General features: G+C 42.2%; 1 protein-coding gene across 1 annotated transcript in view; it reads right to left on the reverse strand.

Moving 5' to 3' along the window:
- The window catches only part of RHOBTB1 (Rho related BTB domain containing 1), a 67,971-nt gene that overhangs the window by 34,319 nt on the left and 13,081 nt on the right, over positions 1–20,571 (reverse strand). Inside the window, 4 exon segments of the mRNA XM_032607986.1 lie at positions 2,556–2,659; positions 3,175–3,376; positions 13,810–14,065; positions 16,042–16,243. Of these exon segments, the coding sequence (XP_032463877.1) occupies positions 2,556–2,659; positions 3,175–3,366 (296 nt within the window). The 5' untranslated portion in view covers positions 3,367–3,376; positions 13,810–14,065; positions 16,042–16,243.

Consider the following 20,571-nt stretch of genomic DNA (forward strand, 5'->3'; position numbering starts at 1 on the left):
AACTGAAGGTGAGGTCTAAGGCATCTTGGTATGAATCTGGTTTCTCTCACTGTCACCATAAGAATCAAATGAATTATTTTAAAAAGGTTCCAAATACATTTCCGAGTCTCAGGAATGTATCACATCTCGCTGACTTGTAATTCATACCAAGTATAGTAAAAACATCAGTGAAAAAACAGGTTTGCAAACCAAACTGAATGTCAGAAACTGTAATTATGATTCTTCTCCGTAACGAATGATAGGGAGCTAAAAATGGAAGTTATACAGAAATTAAACAGCTCTCACACAGCAATGAGATCCAGTGGTTGGAGCCCTATACTGAATAAAAGATACTACTACCAGACTTTTCCATACAATGGAACTTTTTGGTGCTATAGCAATGCGGTCTGACATATTTAGCGTTTATAGACAGAGGCTGGAATCCGAGACAGAACAGCCCTGGTTTTTGTTCTTTACCAGGGGTGGGGTCTGTGGCAGGAAGCCTGGAGGCTGCGGAGAATCAGAAAAGACAGAGGAAATGCAAGGCCAGACATGCACATAAAAGTGAGGCCCACAGAGAGCTCGGTCAGAAACACGGGAGGGCTTCCTGAGCCCCTCTGTGTGGCTCAGGGAGTCAGACTTGGCTTGGAAAGCGCGTCCTGTTTCCACCAAAGGGGTGGGGGATGGCTGCGGTTGACAGAGCAAAACACTGTCAGAGCCAGAACACTGCACTTTGAACTGACAGAGTCACATGAGAGACCAGCTTATTTCTGTTGGGAGGGACCAAGCACAGGCATGACATACATCAAGAAGCTGGATGAGGCCCAGTGTAGATGCCTGTCAGTATCAGACCTATGAAGGTCACTGTGCCATTAAATCACCCCTAAGCAGGAACCTCCCACGATAATGAAGCAGTCTTTCTATTACCACAAAACAAGTTTTACATGGTGGAACCAAGTTAAAATTCATCATCCCAAATACATAAATTTCAAGTGGCAATAAACCACTGAGCTGTTGAGACAGCATGTAGAAGCTAAACCCAATATCTCAGTAAGTTCATCTCTATTCACCACACCTTTTTAGAAGTTGGGTACAAACAGTCCTTTGAAATCTATTGCGCCGTCCTTACTTTACTTCCAGTCATCATTTAATTATGCTTCCTTAAAACCACAGGTATTACGAAATCTGACGGCATAGTACTTACAAGCAGGTTCACTGATTCTTATTTCTGTGCGTGTGTAATAACGAGACAACAGAAAAAAACCCAAATGGCAAAAACCCAAATGGCAACTAAGATAAGAATCAAGAACATCGTGGAAAGGGAAAAAAAAAAAAAAAAAACCCAGGAAACTCAAGAAGAAACCTATCTGTAATGCTGGATATTAAGTTCAACAGTTCTCGTTGTTCAAGGGGACATTAAAATCAGTTTTACCTCTACATGCCTCTTTCTGAGACACCCTTGAACAAACGCCTAAATTGCAGATCTTTTCAGTGTGTGAACGACTTCTCAGGACTAGGGCAAACCCTTTCAGCGGTTTATTCAGTATTTTAGACCACTTGGATAAATGCCAATAGAAGTTCAGAGGCTTACGAGGGCTACTGGCTTGAAGAAAAGAGAGGTCCTTTCAGAAAAGCTTATCTCAATACAAAGGAGTAACTCGTTTGGAGTATCTAATCCAATCCTGTGAGGTAGCGTGATGCTTGATGTTAACAGAGACCTAAATTCTACACTTTCTAAACTTAAAAGGAAACGTCTTCATTTACTATTAAGGGGTAAGGAAATCTCCTCCTTATCTGGATTTTGATAGTTATAACAGATTCACTGAGAGGGACTTTAAGACCGCAGGAGTCCCGGAGACTCCTTTGGAGTTATGGTGACAAAGAGAAGTTGCTAAATATTTTACGGTACTTTGACCTTGTTCCCACTCATATTAATGTCCTAGATTTATCTTCCGTTTACTGGATTTTTCCTCCTCCTCCTTTTTTTTTTTTGAATGAAAAGTAGACATTAATGCTTCAGTTCATTTTGGAAATGTGCCTTTGTGAAGAACTTCAGAGATATTTTTCTTTCTTTTTTAAAAATGACCTTCAAATAAAAACAATAGACTTTTCAGACAACAAAGCCCAAAGCAAGTAACATCAGACTGCAGTATGGTCACAAAAAGACCAAAGAGACCTTCTGAAGTGGGGTGGCCAAGTGCTGAAAAAACTTAAAACATTCTAAGAGAAGGTAAATTAAGTATTCAGGAAGACGACAATCGAAGCGGCCCAAGGTTGGAGAGCACAACAGAATCCGCATCCAGCAAACGTCCAGTTTAACTAGCACTGGTTGTTTTAAATAAAGTACTTCCTGGGAGGAACCAAGTGGCCACGCAGAGCGCTTTTCTTGACATCAGGAAACAATGCTGTTTTGGGTTTTGCTCTTTTTTTTGGTCTTGTCTTTTCTTAGACACAGTGCAGAACCCAACACATCTCGAGGCCATATTATGTGATTTTTGTTGATTTACGAAGCAGAGATGGGTTTGGGAAAGGAAATTGTACTGAAGTTGAACTGAACTGCACTAGTCTTGGTTTACCTGCCATATGCAAAACGCCTGTCTTTGTGATGATCGCCGAAAGTATCCCAAAGCCTGAGAGAGACGCTCACTTCATCAACGACGTCCCGGGAACGCTCCAAGACCTGCAGGAGAGACAGCACCCATGCTCACTGGCAGTCAGGGGCTCCCCCTCAGAGCCCCCGAGACACACTTGCATTTAGTCTTCTTCTTCTATCGAACAGGACTTAGCTAAGTCCTAATTCTGTTCCTGGAGCCACGTGCCTCGAAAGCCCTCCCTGAGGATACCATAGCCATACTCCAAGTCGGCCTTCTGGATTTTGTTTTCTCTTGTGACACTAAAAAGGTGAGTTTTGTCTCAAATACACAAGTTAACCCCTTCCCCTGCTTTTAAAAAATCAGACTGGCCGTATTCAATTGCCTGTGGTAAACCATAACGGAAAAGAATATAAAAGAATGTATACATAGGTATACCTGAATCACTGTGCTGTACAGCAGAAACTAACACAACATTGTAAAGCAACTAGACTTTGATAAAAAAAAAATCAAGTAACTAGAAATCCATAAAAAGAAATAAAAATCAGACTGGCAACAGCAATGATGTACCCTTAGGATTCTAAAGAAACGCCGTCTGTCTTACCTCCTGGCAGACCCGGTACTGGTCAATGGCCCACACTGTGGGTACGTGGGTGGCCAGCAGCTGGTACTGTGTCAGCGTCGTATTACACGCTCTGGCGCAGATCAAACGCGTCTTCCCCACGGCGTTGTCTCCCACGACCACGCACTTGATGGTTTCCACGTTGGGTCTTTCGTAGTCCATGTCAGTGTCCATTTATAAAACTCTAGAAGAAGAGAGCGGACACCACATTCAAGACACTGGTGCTTTCCAGAGCAGTCAAAGATGGGAGGGGGCCAGGCGGTTTTCCCTTGGTCCAGGTACTTCTTTGGAGGTACCCAGGCAGAAGCCAGAAGTTTGGAAGTTCCTACTAAGCCAAACTGAAACTCAACTTTTCTTTTTATATCTCACACAAGTACAAAAACACCGGATTGTTATTTTGACCCCAAACGGATGATTCCGGTTAACATGTTATTTTCTCCTTGGTTTTCTCTAAACACAACCTGCCTACTGGAGCTCCATCCAGGCGAGTCAGGGCTGCTTGCACACATTTCTAGCTCACTAGCTACTCACGTCAACCCGCTAAAGACACTGGGCACCTGCAGGTTTAACCTTACACATTCGGTCATAAGCAGCCTTTGCAGTATGAGTGTCCGTTACAATCTTCCAGTGATCCAAGATCTCTCATTAAAAAGCAATTTCCTGTAGCTTCTAAACTATCCTGGTGACTTAGGGGAGAATCCAAAGTGTGAGCAGAAAGGGACTACTTGACTTTAAAGAAGAGCAAACTGTAAGTGTGAGATTGGATACATTATTATTTTAATTAATTTATTTTGGCTGAGTTGAGTCTTCCGTTGCTGTGTGCCGGCTTTCTTTAGTTGAGGCGGGTGGGGTTGCTCTTCGTTGCGGTGCGCAGGCTTCTCATTGCGGTGGCTTCTCTTGTTGTAGAGCATGGGCTCTAGGCGTGCGGGCTCAGTAGTTGTGGCGCACTGGCTTAGTTGCTCCGAGGCATGTGGGATCTTCCCCGACCAGGGATTGAACCCGTGTCCCCTGCATTGGCAGGCGGATTCTTAACCACTGCGCCACCAGGGGAGTCCCTTGATACATTATTAAAATTAATTTATCCTTATACTCATTCATTAATTTTTATTAATCAAATTCATTAAAAGATATTCTTAAGAGGAGCACGATAAAGAAAGATTTTGAAAAAAATTTCCCTTCCTCTCTGTTTTCAGAGAAGAAATCTGGACCACGTGGTAGAGAATGATTTTACCAGAATGAGGAGCTACTTTGGAATCTTCCTGAAACCATCAAAAAGGGTTAAAAGAGGGTTGCTGGGTGAGGGGTGAAGAGGCAGAGGAAAGCTACTGGCAGCTCTGCTTCCCCAAAACAGGAACCCCACAAGTTGCAGAGCGGACTGCTTCCCAGTAGCAGCTGGATGGGCTGTAGCAGCTGGATGGGTGGTCAACCATGCAAGATTTTAACGTATTATGATTGCTCTTCTGAGGAAGTCTATTGTTAAACTGAGAAAACTGTTGGATGGTCATTTTCTTAAAAAGAATCCATAATGGTCTTAACAGCCATGGTTAAAAAAAAAAAGAAAAGCTCAGGGTAGGGCCTAATACATAATTGGGAATCAAAACATGTTTAAAACAATTTTTTTTAATAGATTTATTTATTTATTTTTGGCTGCGTTGGGTCTTTGTTGCTGCATGCAGGCTTTCTCTAGTTGCAGCGAATGGGGGCTACTCTTCCTTGCGGTGCGCGGGCTTCTCATTGCGCTGGCTTCTCTTGTTGCGGAGCACGGGCTCTAGGCATGTGGGCTTCAGTAGCTGTGGCATGCGAGCTCAGTAGTTGTGGCTCATGGGCTCTAGAGTGCACGCCCCGTAGTTGTGGTGCATGGGCTTAGTTGCTCCACAGCATGTGGGATCTTCCCGGACCAGGGCTTGAACCCGTGTCCCCCTGCATTGGCAGGCGGATTCTTAACCACTGTGCCACCAGGGAAGTCCCTCAATACATGTTGAATTCAATTGACTTAAGAAAAATGATAATTTGGATAATATGAGATTAAGGATATAGAGGGAGAGATAGAAAAGGAATGCTAAAGAAGAATGCTTTTGCACAGTTAGGACCATCTGAATATGGGTAACACCATCACAGGAGGTGTTAAACCCGAGGCTGGAGAACTATCTGGCAGGAATGGAGTGGAGTGATTCAAGGAACAGATGTGTGGTGAGGTTAAGATCTGATCCTACACCCGAGAAGAGGCTTAAAATAGATACCTGTCCCCCACCTGGTAAATGCTGATTTTGAAGGTCTTGTGTGGGAAAAGAGTCTTTAAATATCTCCAATTCTGGTGATTAGCCAGGTGTGGTGATTCCAAAAATCAACCTCTTTAAAATCCAGCCTTAAAATTCTATGATTGTATTCTCGATTTAATAGTATAATGTGGCAAAAGCATTACTTTGGCATTAGATGGGTGGTGCTTAAATTCTAGAACATTTGGCAATGTCTGGAGGCATTTGGCAATGTCTGGAGGCATTTTTGGTTGTCACAATGGGTGTAGGGAAGGGCTACTGGTTTCAGGTAGGCAGAGGCCAGAGATGCTGCTAAACATACTACAATGTACAGGGCAGCTCCCACAACAAAGAATTATCTGGCCCCAAATACCATAGTGCGAGGTTGGGAAACCCTGCCTTGGATGGATGAGAGTTTGAATCCTGGTCTCCCTGCTTTCTAGTCATTTCTTTGACTTTAGGCAAGTCAGCGGCACTGTCTGAGCCCTAGCTTCCTCGTCTGTTAGGTGGGAATGATAGTACCCATCTCCTAATGCGGTGAGGGTTCGGTGAACTGATGTTTTCAGTCCCCAGGGCCGTACCTGACACACTGGTGGCTTCAAAATTATAATCATCATGCTGAAATGAATACTTTTAGATGACAACAAAATTGAGTCAGGTGGAAGACCAGGATTCGATGCAAAAATCATAAACTTAATAATCATACAGATCTATAAAAAGGATACATTTTAGGAGAGCAATTAAAGGGTAATTCATTGAAAACTGCAGCACATAGATACAAGATGGAGCACAGCTGACCTGATGCAAAGAAGGCAGAGAAAGTTCTGGGTGGGGAGGGGGAGAGAGGAGGTCGCAGTTAACCGAAGGATAACAGAGTTGCAAAGGTAGGTTAAAAATATTTTTATGGGGCACTTCTAGATCCTAGAACAAAAGTGGTAGGACTTCACAACAGTCTTTGACAAGATTCTGGTGATATTACCATGGGGTAGCCTATGTCAGAAAAAACCAGGTTCCATTTGGAGTCTCACAACTCTGGAACCTGAGGTCTATTGCTCTGAATGTCCTAAGTGACATCAAAACTTTATACTTTTGAGTGAATTTTATTTTATTTTTTAGATAGATAAAAGTCAAAGAGAACCAATCCATAAAATTGGGGAGACTGTTTGGATTTAGTAAAAATTCAGACATGACACAGAAACTGTAACATTGGTTTTCTCGTGGGCTTGCAAGCTTACTCTGATAGCCTCCCCCCAAAGAGGAGTCCCCCAAATAATTTGAATAGTGGCAGCTCAGGTGGAATAGCTGTGTAGCTTTTACAGAAGATGACTTGGAGGGGGATAAAAGCCCTTCTGTTTTTATATTAAGGCCATGATTACAAAAATATCATCACTTTACTTATTTATAGACACATCTCATGCACAGTCCTAAAAAGAATTTCTGCATCAAAGGTGAGAATAACAACCGTTGGTCCTCTCATCTCTAGCAATCTGCGCAAAACTGAAGTGACTGCCAAAGGTGCTGAAATTTGTGCAAAGGTGACAGCATATAAGGGAAGTGAAAGGCAGGCAGAATTAAATTCTCATAGCCTGGATCATGCACTCTACATGGGGCACTTCCAGGAAGAGTTTGCTGGCTTTCCAAAATCCGAGGCTCCAAATCTCTCCTTTTGGGTAGAAATTTACTTAGTGGTAGTCTAAAAAGTACTTTAAGAGTATGACGTCACAGCCAAGGATGTAAACTCCTGCTCTTCTTGTACTATAAACCAAGTATTCATCTGTTACGCATAAACCAATAAACATTACATTATGGTCTAATTATAAAAATATGCAATTGTATCCTCTTTTGCTTGTTATGGGCTCAAACGTATCCATATCTAGCACTCTTACGGTTGAATGCGCGCTTACGACCATCTGGATAATGACTCTCTGGCTTCTGATTTTTATTCACCCGGAAAAGAGAGTAATAAATATTCCTTTAACATTGTTAATAAATTTCACCACCATAAATCCTGCTGATCTATGAAGATACCCTTTTGCCTTTAGATCCATATCTGGGGAGACAAGGAAGGTATAAAAGGGAAAGAATAGCTAGGCGGAAGTGATACTGGTAACCTGATACTGTGGCAGCTCTGTAATCTCACTCAAAACTGACTTGAACTTCATTTCATACTTTCACTGAATCTTCAGGACATGGATGCTGACGGTTAAAATGCTGCCTGAAAAATCTACTTGTACACTCTCTAGAAGTCAGAAGTTTATTTAAAAGCAGGTGAGTGATAAAAATAAGAAATGAAAGAGGAGAAATAATATCTGATATGCAGAAATAAAAAAAAAACATAAGAGAATACTATGCCAACAAATTGGAGAACCTAGAAGAAACTGACAAGTTTATAGAAACATACAGCTCACCAAAACTGAATCAAGAAGATATAATCTGAACAGACCAACCGCTAAAAATGAAATAGAATCTGTAATAAAAGAAAAAATTCCTTGAAAACTGAAGTCCAGGATGGGATGGCTTCACTGAAGAATTCTACCCAACATATAAAGGAGAACTTATACCAATCCTTCTCAAACTCTTCCAAAAAACTGAAGAGGAGGGAACCCTCCCAAAGTCATTCTATGAAGCCACCATCACCCTGATACCAAAACCAGACAAAGACACTACCAAAAAAATTATAGGCCAACATCCTTGATGAATATAGATGCAAAAATCTTCAACAACATATTAGCAAATTGAACCCAACCACACATAAAAAGGATCATACACCATGATCAAGTTGGATTCATCCTAGGGTCACAAGGCTGGTTCAACATACATAAAATCAATGTGATATGCCATATCAACAGAAAAGACCAAAACCGCTGTTGATCATCTCAACAGATGCAGAAAAACCATCTGATAAAATTCTACATCCATTCATGATAAAAACTCTCAGCAAAGTGTGTATAGAGGGAACATATCTCAACATAATAAAAGCTATTTATGACAAACCCACAGTCAACAGTGAAAAGCTGAAAGCTTTCCCACTAAATTCTGCAACAAGACAAGGATGCCCAGTCTCACCACTTTTATTTAACATAGTATTGGAAGTCCAAGCTACAGCAATCAGACAAAAAAAAAAAAAAAAAAAGAAATGTGTCCAAATTGGAAGGGAAGATGTAAAATTGTCTTTACGTGCAGATAACATGGTATTCTATGTGAAAACCCTAAAGACTCCACACAAAAACTATTAGAACTGATGAACAAATTCAGCAAGGCAGCAGGATACAAGATTAACATACAGAAATCTGTTGCATTTCTTTACACTAACAATGAAATATCAGAAAGTTAAAAAAAAATCCCTTTTAAAATCGTGTCCAAAAAAAGATACATAGGAATAAACCTGACCAAGGAGGTGAAAGACTTACGTACTGAGAACTATAAAACATTGATAAAGGAAACTGAACATGACTGAAAGAAATGGAAAGATATTCCATGCTCTTGGATTGGAAGAATTAACATATATATTTTTAGCTTCATTTTTTATTGGAGTATAATTGCTTTACAATGTGATGTTAGTTTCCTCTGTACAATGAATCAGCTATATACATACCTATATCCCCTCCCTCTTGCACGTCCTTCCCCACCTCCCATCCCACCCATCTAGGTCATCACAGAGACCAAGCTGAGCTTCCTGTGCTTTATAGCACGTTCCCGCCAGCTGTTTTATGCATGGTAGTGTATATATGTCAATCCTAATCTCCCAGTTCATCCCACCCTCCCCTTCCCTCCCTGTGTCCACATGTCCGTTCTGTACATCTACGTCTCTATTCCTACCCTGCAAATAGGTTCACCTGTACCATTTTTCTACATTTCACATGTATATGTTAATATACGATATTTGTTTTTCTCTTTCTGGCTTCATTCTGTATGACAGATTCTGGGTCCCTCCACATCTCTACAAATGACCCAATTTCGTTCCTTTTTACAGCTGAGTAATATTCCATTGTGTATATGTATCACATCTTCTTCATCCATTCATCTGTTGTTGGACATTTAGGTAGTTTCCATGTCCTGACTCTTGTAAATAGTGGGGCAATGAACATTGGGGTACATGTGTCCTTTTGAATTATGGTTTTTTCAGGGTATATGCTCAGTAGTGGGATTGCTGGGTCATATGGTGGTTGGCAGAATTAATATTGTTAAAATGGCCATACTACCCAAAGCAATCTACAAATTTAATGCAATCCATATCACATTTTTCACAGAACTAGCACAAATAATCCTAAACTTTATATGGAGGCACAAAAGACCCAGAATTGCCAAAACAATCCTGAGGAAAAAGAACAAAGCTGGAGGCATAACCTTCTCAGGCTTCAGAATCAAAGCAGCATGGTATTGGCACAAAACCAGACATATGGATCAATGGAACAGAATAGAGAGCCCAAAAATAAACCCACACACTTATGCTCAGTTAATCTATGACAAAGCAGGCAAGAATATACAGTGGAGAAAAGACAGTCTCTTTGACAAGTGGTGTTGGGAAGGCTGGAGAGCCGCATGTAAATCAATGAAATTAGAACACTCCCTCACATGGTACACAAAAGTAAACTCAAAACGGCTTAAAGACTTAAATATAAGACATGACACCATAAAACTCCTAGAAGAGAACATAGGCAAAACGTTCTCTGACATAAATCGTGGCAATGTTTTCTTAGGTCAGTTTCCCAAGACAAAAGAAATAAAAGCAAAAATAAACCAAAGGAGCCTAAACTAACAAGCTTTTGCACAGCAAAGGAAACCATAAACAAAACAGAAAGACAACCTGCAGAATGGGAGAAGATATTTGCAAACGATGCAACTGACAAGGGACTAATTTCCAAAATATACAAACAGCTCATACAACTCAATATCAAAAAAAAACAAACCACCGAATCCAAAAATGGGCAGAAGACCTAAATAGACATTTCTCTAGAGAAGACATACAGATGGCCAACAGGCACATGAGAAGACACTCAAAATCACTAATTATTAGAAAAATGCAAATCAAAACTGCAATGAGGTATCACCTCACACTGGTCAGAGTGGCCATCATCAAAAAGTCTACAAACAAACAGGGCTTCCCTGGTGGCGCAGTGGTTGAGTCCGCCTGCCGATGCAGGGGACACGGGTTCGTGCCCCGGTCGGGGAAGCTCCCACGTGCCGCGGAGCGGCTAGGCCCGTGAGCCATGGCTGCTGAGCCTGCGCGTCCGGAGCCTGTGTTCCGCAACGGGAGAGGCCACAGCAGTGAGAGGCCCGCGTACCGCAAAAAAAAAAAAAAAAAAAAAGTCTACAAACAATAAATGCTGGAGAGGGTGTGAAGAAAAGGGAGCCTGTTGGTAGGAATATAAATTGGTGTAGCCACTAGGGAGAGCAGTATGGAGGTTCCTTAAAAAACAAAAGAGAGTTACCATATGATCCAGCAATCCCTATTCTGGGCATATATCTCGAAAAGATGAAAACTGTAATTTGAAAAGATACATGCACCCCAGTGTTCATATCAGCACCATTTACAGTAGCCAAGACATGGAAGCAACCTAAATGTCTACTAACAGAGGAACGGATAAAGAAGACATGGTATATATATACAATGGAATATTACCAAGCCATAAAAAAATGAATGAAATAATGCCATTTGCAGCAACATGGATGGACCTAGAGATTATCTTACTAAGTGAAGTAAGTCAGAGAAAGACAAATTTCATGACATCATTTATATGCAGAATGTAAAAAATGTTACAAATGAACTTATTTATGAAACAGAAACAGACTCACAGACATAGAAAACAAATTTATGGCTACCAAAGGAGAAAGGGAGGGGGAGGGATAAATTAGGAGTTTGGGATTAACAGATACACACTACTGTATATAAAAGAAACAACAAGGTCCTACTGTATAGCACAGGGAACTATATTCAATATCTTGTAATAACCTATAATGGAAGAAAATCTGAAAAAGAACATATATGTATGCATAACTGAATCACTGTGCTGTATACCTGAAACTAACACAGCAGTGTAAATCAGCTATACTTCAATTAAAAAGAAACTGGTAAGTGAACAAGATATTGTGGAGGTTGGGAAGTGAAGGACTTGGTGAGGTGCAGGGAGGCCACCGCCGCTCTGGGTACCGGTGCCCTCCACAAGGCTGGCTTAGAACAGCGTGGTCCCGATCTTCTAGCTCTCAGGTTACGCCATCAGCTTGGTTATCCCATATCTGCCCCCGCCATTATTACTGCCATCTACTGGACTTCACGTCACTCCTGCACATCCACCACCGACTCAGTCTTCTTGCTGTGTCCACAGGATGACGCACCCCACACCCAAGCCTCAGAGCTTCTTCGCCTCTTCAGTGCCAGTGACATTCACCACACCGTACTGGAGCTATTCGTACCTTTTGGCCGTGTGCTGGATATCGCTGTCCTTCAGAAACATTTTACCTCTGAAATCTCCAATTCCAAAATCCTACTCTAAGAGCAAAAAATCCTATCTTTACAGCCCAGTGCTGGGTGAAATATGGCCATGGCAGCAACTCCCATCAGGAGATGGAATCTATTTCCCTTCCTCTTGAATGTGAGTGACTTCCTGGCCCAACCCGAAAGAATGTGGTGAATGTGACACTGTGTGGGTTCCGGAATGAAGGCCTCCACAGGCCCCGCAGCTCCACCTTCGTGCTACTGGAGCAACCTCAAGGCCGTCATCTGAGGCCCGCCCAGCAGAAGATGAGGATTCAGTGAGGAAAACCGAGGCAGTCCGGCCGACGGCCATCACCAAATGCCACATAATGTGAGGCCATCTTGAATCCTCTAGGCCGGCCAACCCTCCAGCTGAATGTTGTTTTATGAGTGAACCGGCTGAAACCAGCTGAGGAATCACCCAGCCAACCTACAGAATCCTAAGAAATAATAAACTGTTGCTTTAAGCCACCAAGTTTCGGGGTGGTTTGTTTCAGAGCCATAGTTAATTGAAACATACACATTATTCTTTAAGAAAATCTCCAGAACCTCGACTCCTCCATTAAAAAATAATATATACATTTCCATATCAGACGATAGGCCCCTCTTGGATGATCTTTTCTACCTAGGGTTGAGGAATCATGCCAACTCTTATCTACACTGTCACCCTCAACTTCTTGTACTGCACCATGCAGTAGGCAAAATAATGGTCCCTCGAAGATGTCCACGTTCTAATCCCTGGGACCTGTGAATATGTTCTGTTACATGGCATGCGGGAATTAGGTAGCAAATGGGACTGAGGTTGCTAACCAGCTGACTTTACTATAAAGAGATTATCCTGGATTATCTGAGTAGGCCCCGTGTAATCACAAGAGTCCTTTACATGTGGAAGAAGGAGGCAAGAAGGAGGCAGAAGGTCAGAGTCGGAGAGAAATAAAGGACGACTCTGAAGATAGAGGGAAGGGCCCTAAACCAAGAAATGCAGGTAACCTCTGGGAGCTGGGACAGGTAGGGAAGCAGATTCTCCCCTGGGGCCTCCAGCAGGAACACAGCCTGCCAACACCTTGATTTTTACCCCGGTGAGACCCGTTTCGGGCTTCTGACCTCCAGAACCATAAGATAATAAATCTGTTGGTTTAAGACATTTAACTTTGGGTAACTTGTTACAGCAGCAGTAGGAAACTAACGCAGCTTGCTTTAGCCGCACAAAATGGCTTTCAAAATTCTAAACATTGGGGACTTCCCTGGCGGCCCCCGGATTAAGACTCCGCACTCCCCATGCATGGGGCGCGCGTTCCATCCCTGGTCAGGGAGCTAAGATCCCACGTGCTGCACGGCGTGGCCAAAAAAAAAAAAATTCTAAATGCTGTGTGTACCTCCACAATTCTTCATCTGCCTGGTGAATTCTATTCATTCCCTAAAATCTTCTTCAGATAATACCTCCTCTAAAAAGCTTTCATAATTGCCCCACCTCCCCACAGACTAAATTACTTGCTCCTCTGTACCAATAAATGGTTTTAGGAGAAGCAATCAAAAACACAGATACTCTCTTTCTCTTCCTCTCTCTCACACTCATTTTTTCTTATATTAGCAAATCACTGAATGGTGGTCTGTGACCTTTTCATTTTTTTCCCTGTGGCTGTAACTTCAAAGTGCCCGTCTTGTTCACTGAATGAATCATCAGCTGTTTCTGGGGTACTACTATATACGGAAGTGCTTGGAATATATGAGCATACAATGCCTCTCTTCCATAAAGCTGGGTCATGGGTCCCTAATATACTCCTGGGCAAACCATGGGCAAAACAGCGATGGAGCCTAACATGACCCTAGCTGCCCTAGACTCCTTTTCAAAGCATGTTCCTTCCTGTGATGGTTCCCCACACCCACCTTCAGTCCTTGAGATGATGGCCTTTGTGCTGTCCTGTTCTTCTCTTAAGAAACAGGTTCTCAGGACGTTTCAGGCACGTTCGCTTCCTCAGTCACACGACAGCTAGGTGACTGTCAGAGTCTTGTCTCCATAACTGAATAATTCAGAGGCACCGTGGCTTATAAAACGCTAGATGTTTCCGCTTGTCCCAGGTGGGTGCACGTTAGGATAGGTCCACTATCTGAATCCAGGTAAGGGTGCAGATCTCTTCTAACACTAGAAATTCAGACATTAGAGCGGGTGGCAAGGAAAGATTTATCACTTGTCTAAGATGCCTCACTGAGCATCTCCTAATTCCTCCGCATCACCCCACTCTCGGAATATGCCGTCTCTTACTGTCACTTTTTCCGTATCTTTTGTTATATTTGCTACCGCAGTCAAGGCCAGGTGAGCAGTCTGCTTAAAGACAGAAATCTAAGGCCCACAGAGGGGCCTTTGTACTTTAAGCTCCATTCGGCTGTTATTAACAGTTTGAACAGGGCTCTTGCACAGCCACTAAACTTTCTTGTCCTTTAGAAAAGCATATACTCTGAACTTTAAGAAATAATTTAACTTGGTCATTAAAAATACTAGCGGAACAAATTTCAGCGTCTTTGAAGAGTTAACTTTGAAGGAAAAACTGAGAATTTTACATTATTGGCCGGAACAAAAGGGAAACGTTAAGACTTGCATAATAACTATAGCCAACAGCCAAGTTTCAACTGTGCAGATTTCATTATCCTGAGCTCTTAATCACCAGTCCTAGTCAGGCAGGAGCTGCCTTATGCATTATATAAACATCTCAGCTGGAATGGAGAATGGGTCCAGACCTGGGGAAAGAGACAGTCAGGGCTGGGCTGGGCTGGGCTGGGCTGGGCTTCCCTAAATCAAAACTTCACCAAAATATATCTCTAGGATAATACTGCCTTTCATCATTCAAAGCAACAATATTTTTTCAATTGAAAGTTGTGATCAAAACAAAAAAGAGATTAAGTAACAGAAAAAGCACTGCAGAGAAGTCCAGGAATACAGATAATACAGAGACACTTTTAGAAACATTCACTGGTTCTCAGCAGAGCCCTGTAAAGACCTACACCAGATCACGTTCCTTCATTTTTTAAAACTCAGTGTCAGTGGGGAAGGTGGGCCAGGATTAGAAATAGACTTCTCCTTCTATCTATCCACTGCCCTTAATAAATGCTGTCTCAGTGAAAAAATAAACAACAAATCGGAAACAGCTTAAAAGGTGCATACAAATTCCAGGGTAGGTTTCAAAGCCACCATAAGTAAAGTGTGTGCTACATGCCTACAAACATGCCATGTAACCCCCACCTTTGATGTTGACTGTGCCATTATTTCTGCTCAAATGCCCTTTCTCGTGCCCCTGATCCACCCGCTGAAATAGTTCTTAGGACTCGGGCTGTCATAGTTAAAGAAACAGGGGCTGCACTTAGTGAGTGCCAGGCCTACAGGTGGACAGCAGCAGACAGGCCAGGGGTGGTGCTGGCCCTCAGGGACCCTCACAGTCAGGTGGGGAGAGACCACTAAACCTGGGGACATAACTGTACATTTGATAAGCTCCCTGAGGAAGAACGAAAGGGGTTATGAGAGGAAATGATGGGTGGGAGGTCTCCACGAGGAGGCTCCATTTCCCTGCTCTCTGAAGAAATGAGAAGGGCCCCGTCACGAGATGGGAACGAAGCAGGTGGGAAAAGCTCAAGTGTAGGGAACTGGGGCAAGAGAGGGCTGCAAGGCAGGAAGGGGCCAGGTCACACACGGCCTTTTAGGCCACGGTCAGGAGTCTCGATGTTATTCTCAATGAAGTGAGAAGCCACTGAGGTGTTTTCAGCAAAGGAATAACAGGTTCTGATTTGCTTTTTTTAAAGGATCATTGGTTTCACCGAGACTGCCGTGTGGAGAGCATGTGGGGGGATTCTGAGCAGTGGCCGAGGCCCAGCTAGGAAGCTCTAAGTTCTCCAGGAGGGAAAGAAAGGGTGGTGGCTGGGACCAGGGTGGAATCAGCAGAGATGGAGCGAAGCAGAAAGATTCAAGTTCATTTTGCAACGAGAAGCACTTAGCACATTCTCCCTTTATCCTGTCTCCTAGGGTATTTATCAAAATCTTGTTTTGTAATATTCACAGTTAGGCTTATATGTTTCTCATTTCCACCTCACCAAGATTATGCACTTTTGACAACAGAGACTGTTATTCACCTTTAAATCCTCAGATCCTTTCATGGTGCCTTGGCTGTATGTGGCTTGCCGTAAATATCTGTTCACTTGCATATACAAGCACAGTCATTCCACCTTCCTTAGGAAACCTTCCACCTGGGGCTGGCAGAGACCTGGCGCTCGGCTGTCTCTGGTGACTGATCATTAAGCCCATGGCCTCGAAAGCTGCGGCATGTTGCCAAGCCTGCAGAGGAACACGTTGAGGGACATCTGTGTGGCCCATCATGAGAGCTGTCTCTGACAGATGGCAGTGCACCAGCCATGGCTCCCCCAGCAGGAAGAGCATCAGTAACCATGGGAACCACCACGGACCAAGGTCCAGGCCCCTCCACCAAACGGGAAGGCAGGGGGCAGGGAGGAGCCCCGATACAGGCAGGTAAGAGTGGCTTCGGGCTGGACCTGATTTAGAAAAATAAAGGAATGTGGTCTTTCACTGTGCTCTAGTGCCTATAGCCAAGTTATGAATCTTGATAATATTTATGTATAAGGGATGTATAAAGTTCTCATCCACTTTTAGACTTTGACATCCTAATTCAAGGGATTCCCAACTCTATTCACTGCTTGGCTGAAAAAGAAGAGGAAAAGGGAGGCATATGTATCCACTACATAGGGAGAAAGATTCATAACTGATATGAACATGAGTCTGGAAGACAGAGTTCAGTCTATGCCTACAAGAGCCACATCACAAAAGGCAATTAGCTGGACTTAAGGCAAGTTAGCCATGAAAGCACAGATGCCTTGGACCCCCCTCTACCCACATCTCACTAAAATTAACCTTATTCTGTACAGATAGCAGACTCCAAAACAGTACCAGAAACTAAGAAGAAGAAGTATCCTTTCACCAGAAACTGAAAAGATCTCCACCCAGTTCACTTCCATGGAGCCAAATGAGAAGGTCACTCTTTTCCACGGGGAAAAGAGTTGGCCTGGAGGGAAGCAGGAGGCTCTTTGCCACAGATGCCTGGAGTGATGCGAGATGGACTCACTGGGACAGGGTGGAAAGAGGAGATTGTGGAGCCGCTGGAGAGCCATTATGACACCGGCAGGCTGCCATCATTGCCCCTTCCTGAGGCTGGGCCGGGCAGACAGCACCGAGCATGGAGGAGACTGGTTTTTGCTTCCTTCAGCTGCCTCCACCAGGCTGTTTCAGCTTTGACACTGCAGACAGAAGTGACTGAGCTTGTGATACTGACGCCAGAGGGAGTGCGCTGAGGGCGTACAAGGCTGGACGTCGGCATATCCTCTGTGGTGACACTCCTCACGTTAGTCCTTATCTCGCCCTCCCAAGTCCTCTCAACCCGAACCAAACTGAGTAGCTTTGCTTGTCCGCTGGGGACTGGGTGGGTTCCTGGATCTCTACAGAGCCCTGCCTTGGTCCCTGAAAGCCTAAGGTTATTCCAAGCATTTGGAATGTAAATATGCTTCAATCCTTGGCCAGCATAAATCCTTCTTTATATGCATGGACTAAACAGTGACCATTCAACATATGGTCTATTAAAAACCCGGACACAAAAAAATACATGCACCCCAGTGTTCATTGCGGCACTATTTACAATAGCCAGGACATGGAAGCAACCTAAATGTCCATCAACGGAGGAATGGATAAAGAAGATGTGGTACATATACACAATGGAATACTACTCAGCCATAAAAAAGAATGAAATAATGACATTTCCAGCGACATGGATGGACCTAGAGATTCTCATATTGAATGAAGTAAGTCAAACAGAGAAAGACAAATATCATATGATAGTGCTTATATGTGGAATCTAAAAAAATGGTACAAATGAACCTATTTACAAAACAGAAACAGAGTCACAGATGTAGAAAATAAACTTATGATTACCAAAGGGGAAAGTGCGGGGGAAGGATAAATTGGGAGATTGGGATTGACATGTACACGCTACTATATACCAAATAGATAACTAATAAGAATCTACCGTATAGTACAGGGAACTCTACTCAGTACTCTGTAAGGACCTATATGGGAAAAGAATCTAAAAAAGAGTGGAGGGACTTCCCTGGTGGTACAGTGGTTAAGAATCTGCCTGCCAATGCAGGGGACACGGGTTCGATCCCTGGTCTGGGAAGATCCCACGTGCTGTGGAGCAACTAAGCCCGTGTGCCACAACTTCTTGAGCCTGTGCTCTAGAGCCCGTGAGCCACAGCTACTGAGCCCACATGCTGCAACTACTGAAGCCCATGCGCCTAGAGCCTGTGCTCTGCAACAAGAGAAGCCACTGCAATGAGAAGCCCGCGCACCACAAATAGAGAAAGCCCACGTGCAGCAACGAAGACCCAACGCAGCCAAAAAAAAAAAAAAAAAAAAAAAAGAGTGGATATATGTATGTGGATAACTGATTCACTTTTCTATACAGCAGGAACTAACACAACATTGTAAATCAACTATACTCCAATTAAAATTAATAAAAAAGGAAAAGTACAAGCAATTAGCTAAAGACATAGAGAAGATTCTTCTACTGAAGTAGATATGCTTTAAGAAACATAAGAAAAGAAATCCTATCCATGTACTTGATGACACAAAAGAAGATAATGCAGGTGTACTAACAGCAGATGAGGCTATAAGTAGGCAATAGGACATGGTAAGTAAAGGCCATGTATAAATGGAATATGAGTCAGCCAAATTCAAAACCATACTGGCAACAGTCAATAGCAGCCTTGAAAATGTAGTAAAATGAATTCGTGAGGTAGAGGCCAAACAAGAGAAACTCTAAATATAGAAGGAAGGCCATCTGAAAATGATGTAACGGAAGATATCAGGTAAGAGGCTGTTGAAAAGCAATCCCATAGATAGTAGGGCTCTTGAAGAAATAAGGTTGCAAAATGTGATTTAATAGAACAAATTTTTCCCAGTACTAAAAGGAGGATGTAGTGGGGAGAAAAAGAAGGAGAAGATAAGAAGACTCCAAAGCTATATATTTTTCAGGAAAAAATAATTGTATAATAATCCTGTAAGTATCTTAGCAAAACATCTTCTAAAACTAATGGCGAAAAACATTTCTATCAAGAAAGGATAATACAGATGACCATATACTTCACCAATGCATTATTTTAATGCAGTAGAAACCACAGAGCTTTCAAAGGAAAGTGATATAATAACAAATTTGTGAATCAGGTCAAATTAATATTGGTGTGAAGACAACATAAAGTTATTTTTGGATATTAAAGACTCAGGGGGTGGGACTTCCCTGGTGGTCTAGTGGTAAAGAATCCGCCTTCCAATGCAGGGGACGTGGGTTCGATCCCTGGTTGGGGAACTAAGATCCCACATGCCACATGCCGTGGGACAACTAAGCCCACGCGCCACAACTACTGAGCCCGCGTGCCTCAACTACAGAGAGAAAACCCACACGCCACAACTAGAGAGAAGACCACACGCTGCAATGAAAGATCCCGTGTACCGCAACTAAGACCCAATGCAGACCAAAAAAAAAAAAAAAAAGTCATCTGCATTACTAAAAAAAAAAAAAAAAAAGACTTGGGGCAAAACCTCAAATGTCTTTAAGGAATTAAACTGCTCAAAGATACTTGCCAAAACACCCAGAGATAATTAAAAATGAAAAAAATGGACATTTCAGTTTCAAAGAACTGTGGAAACCAGAACCAGTCGAGAATATAAGACCAGCCTACAGTTATTTAGCCTTTGGTTTCAAATTTATATAGAAAAATTATCTGTAAAAGATAATTAGAAGGTAAAAAAGGGCAATTCATAGTAGAAGCATAGCAGTAATAATGACCCTTCATAGATTAAAAGGCATGTAATAAAAAGGAAGACAAATTCTATAAGTAAAAAGAGAAGTTAATGCAAATAACTGACATGAGATGAATAATCAGAATCACCATCAGATGAAGAAAGCAAAAGTGAGATACAACACACGGAGGGCTTGAGTAGCATAAAAAGTGGCATTAAGTTAATAGATACCCCACATTTAAAAAAAAATCTATAAGAGAGTGCTTTCTTTTCAAGTGTTCTTGCCACATTTATAAAAGTTGACTACATATGGACTGATCATAAAGACAAATATCCTTCAAAACATAAGTTATAGCAACCAAATTCTCTAGCCACAAAGAAATAAATGAAAAAGTTAAGAGGAAAGGTTTTATGACAGCAACCAAGAAACTCAACCACTTGGAAATCTGAAAAATACCCATCCAAGAACTTTATAAATGGAAAATGTTTTAAAAGCAAATATATTTATCACATCTTTATTAAGAATAAGGAAAAATTGCAAACCACCTGTCTATGATAAGTCGGGGGATAATTATTTAAGGTACTTGGTATGTGATCTTGGGCAAATTACTTAATCTTTCTAAGCCTCTATTTCCTTGTCTGTAAACTGGGGATAATGACTTCCCTCAATGGTGGTTGTGAAGATGAAATTAGATAATGCTTGTAAAATATTTTAATCACTATGCCAGCCATCAAGAGAACATTCAGTAAGTCTGATCTGTTAAGATTATCATTATTTAAAATTATGTTTACATTAAGTT

The sequence above is a fragment of the Phocoena sinus genome, chromosome 16, assembly GCF_008692025.1.
Source record: "Phocoena sinus isolate mPhoSin1 chromosome 16, mPhoSin1.pri, whole genome shotgun sequence".
Lineage (NCBI taxonomy): Eukaryota > Metazoa > Chordata > Mammalia > Artiodactyla > Phocoenidae > Phocoena > Phocoena sinus.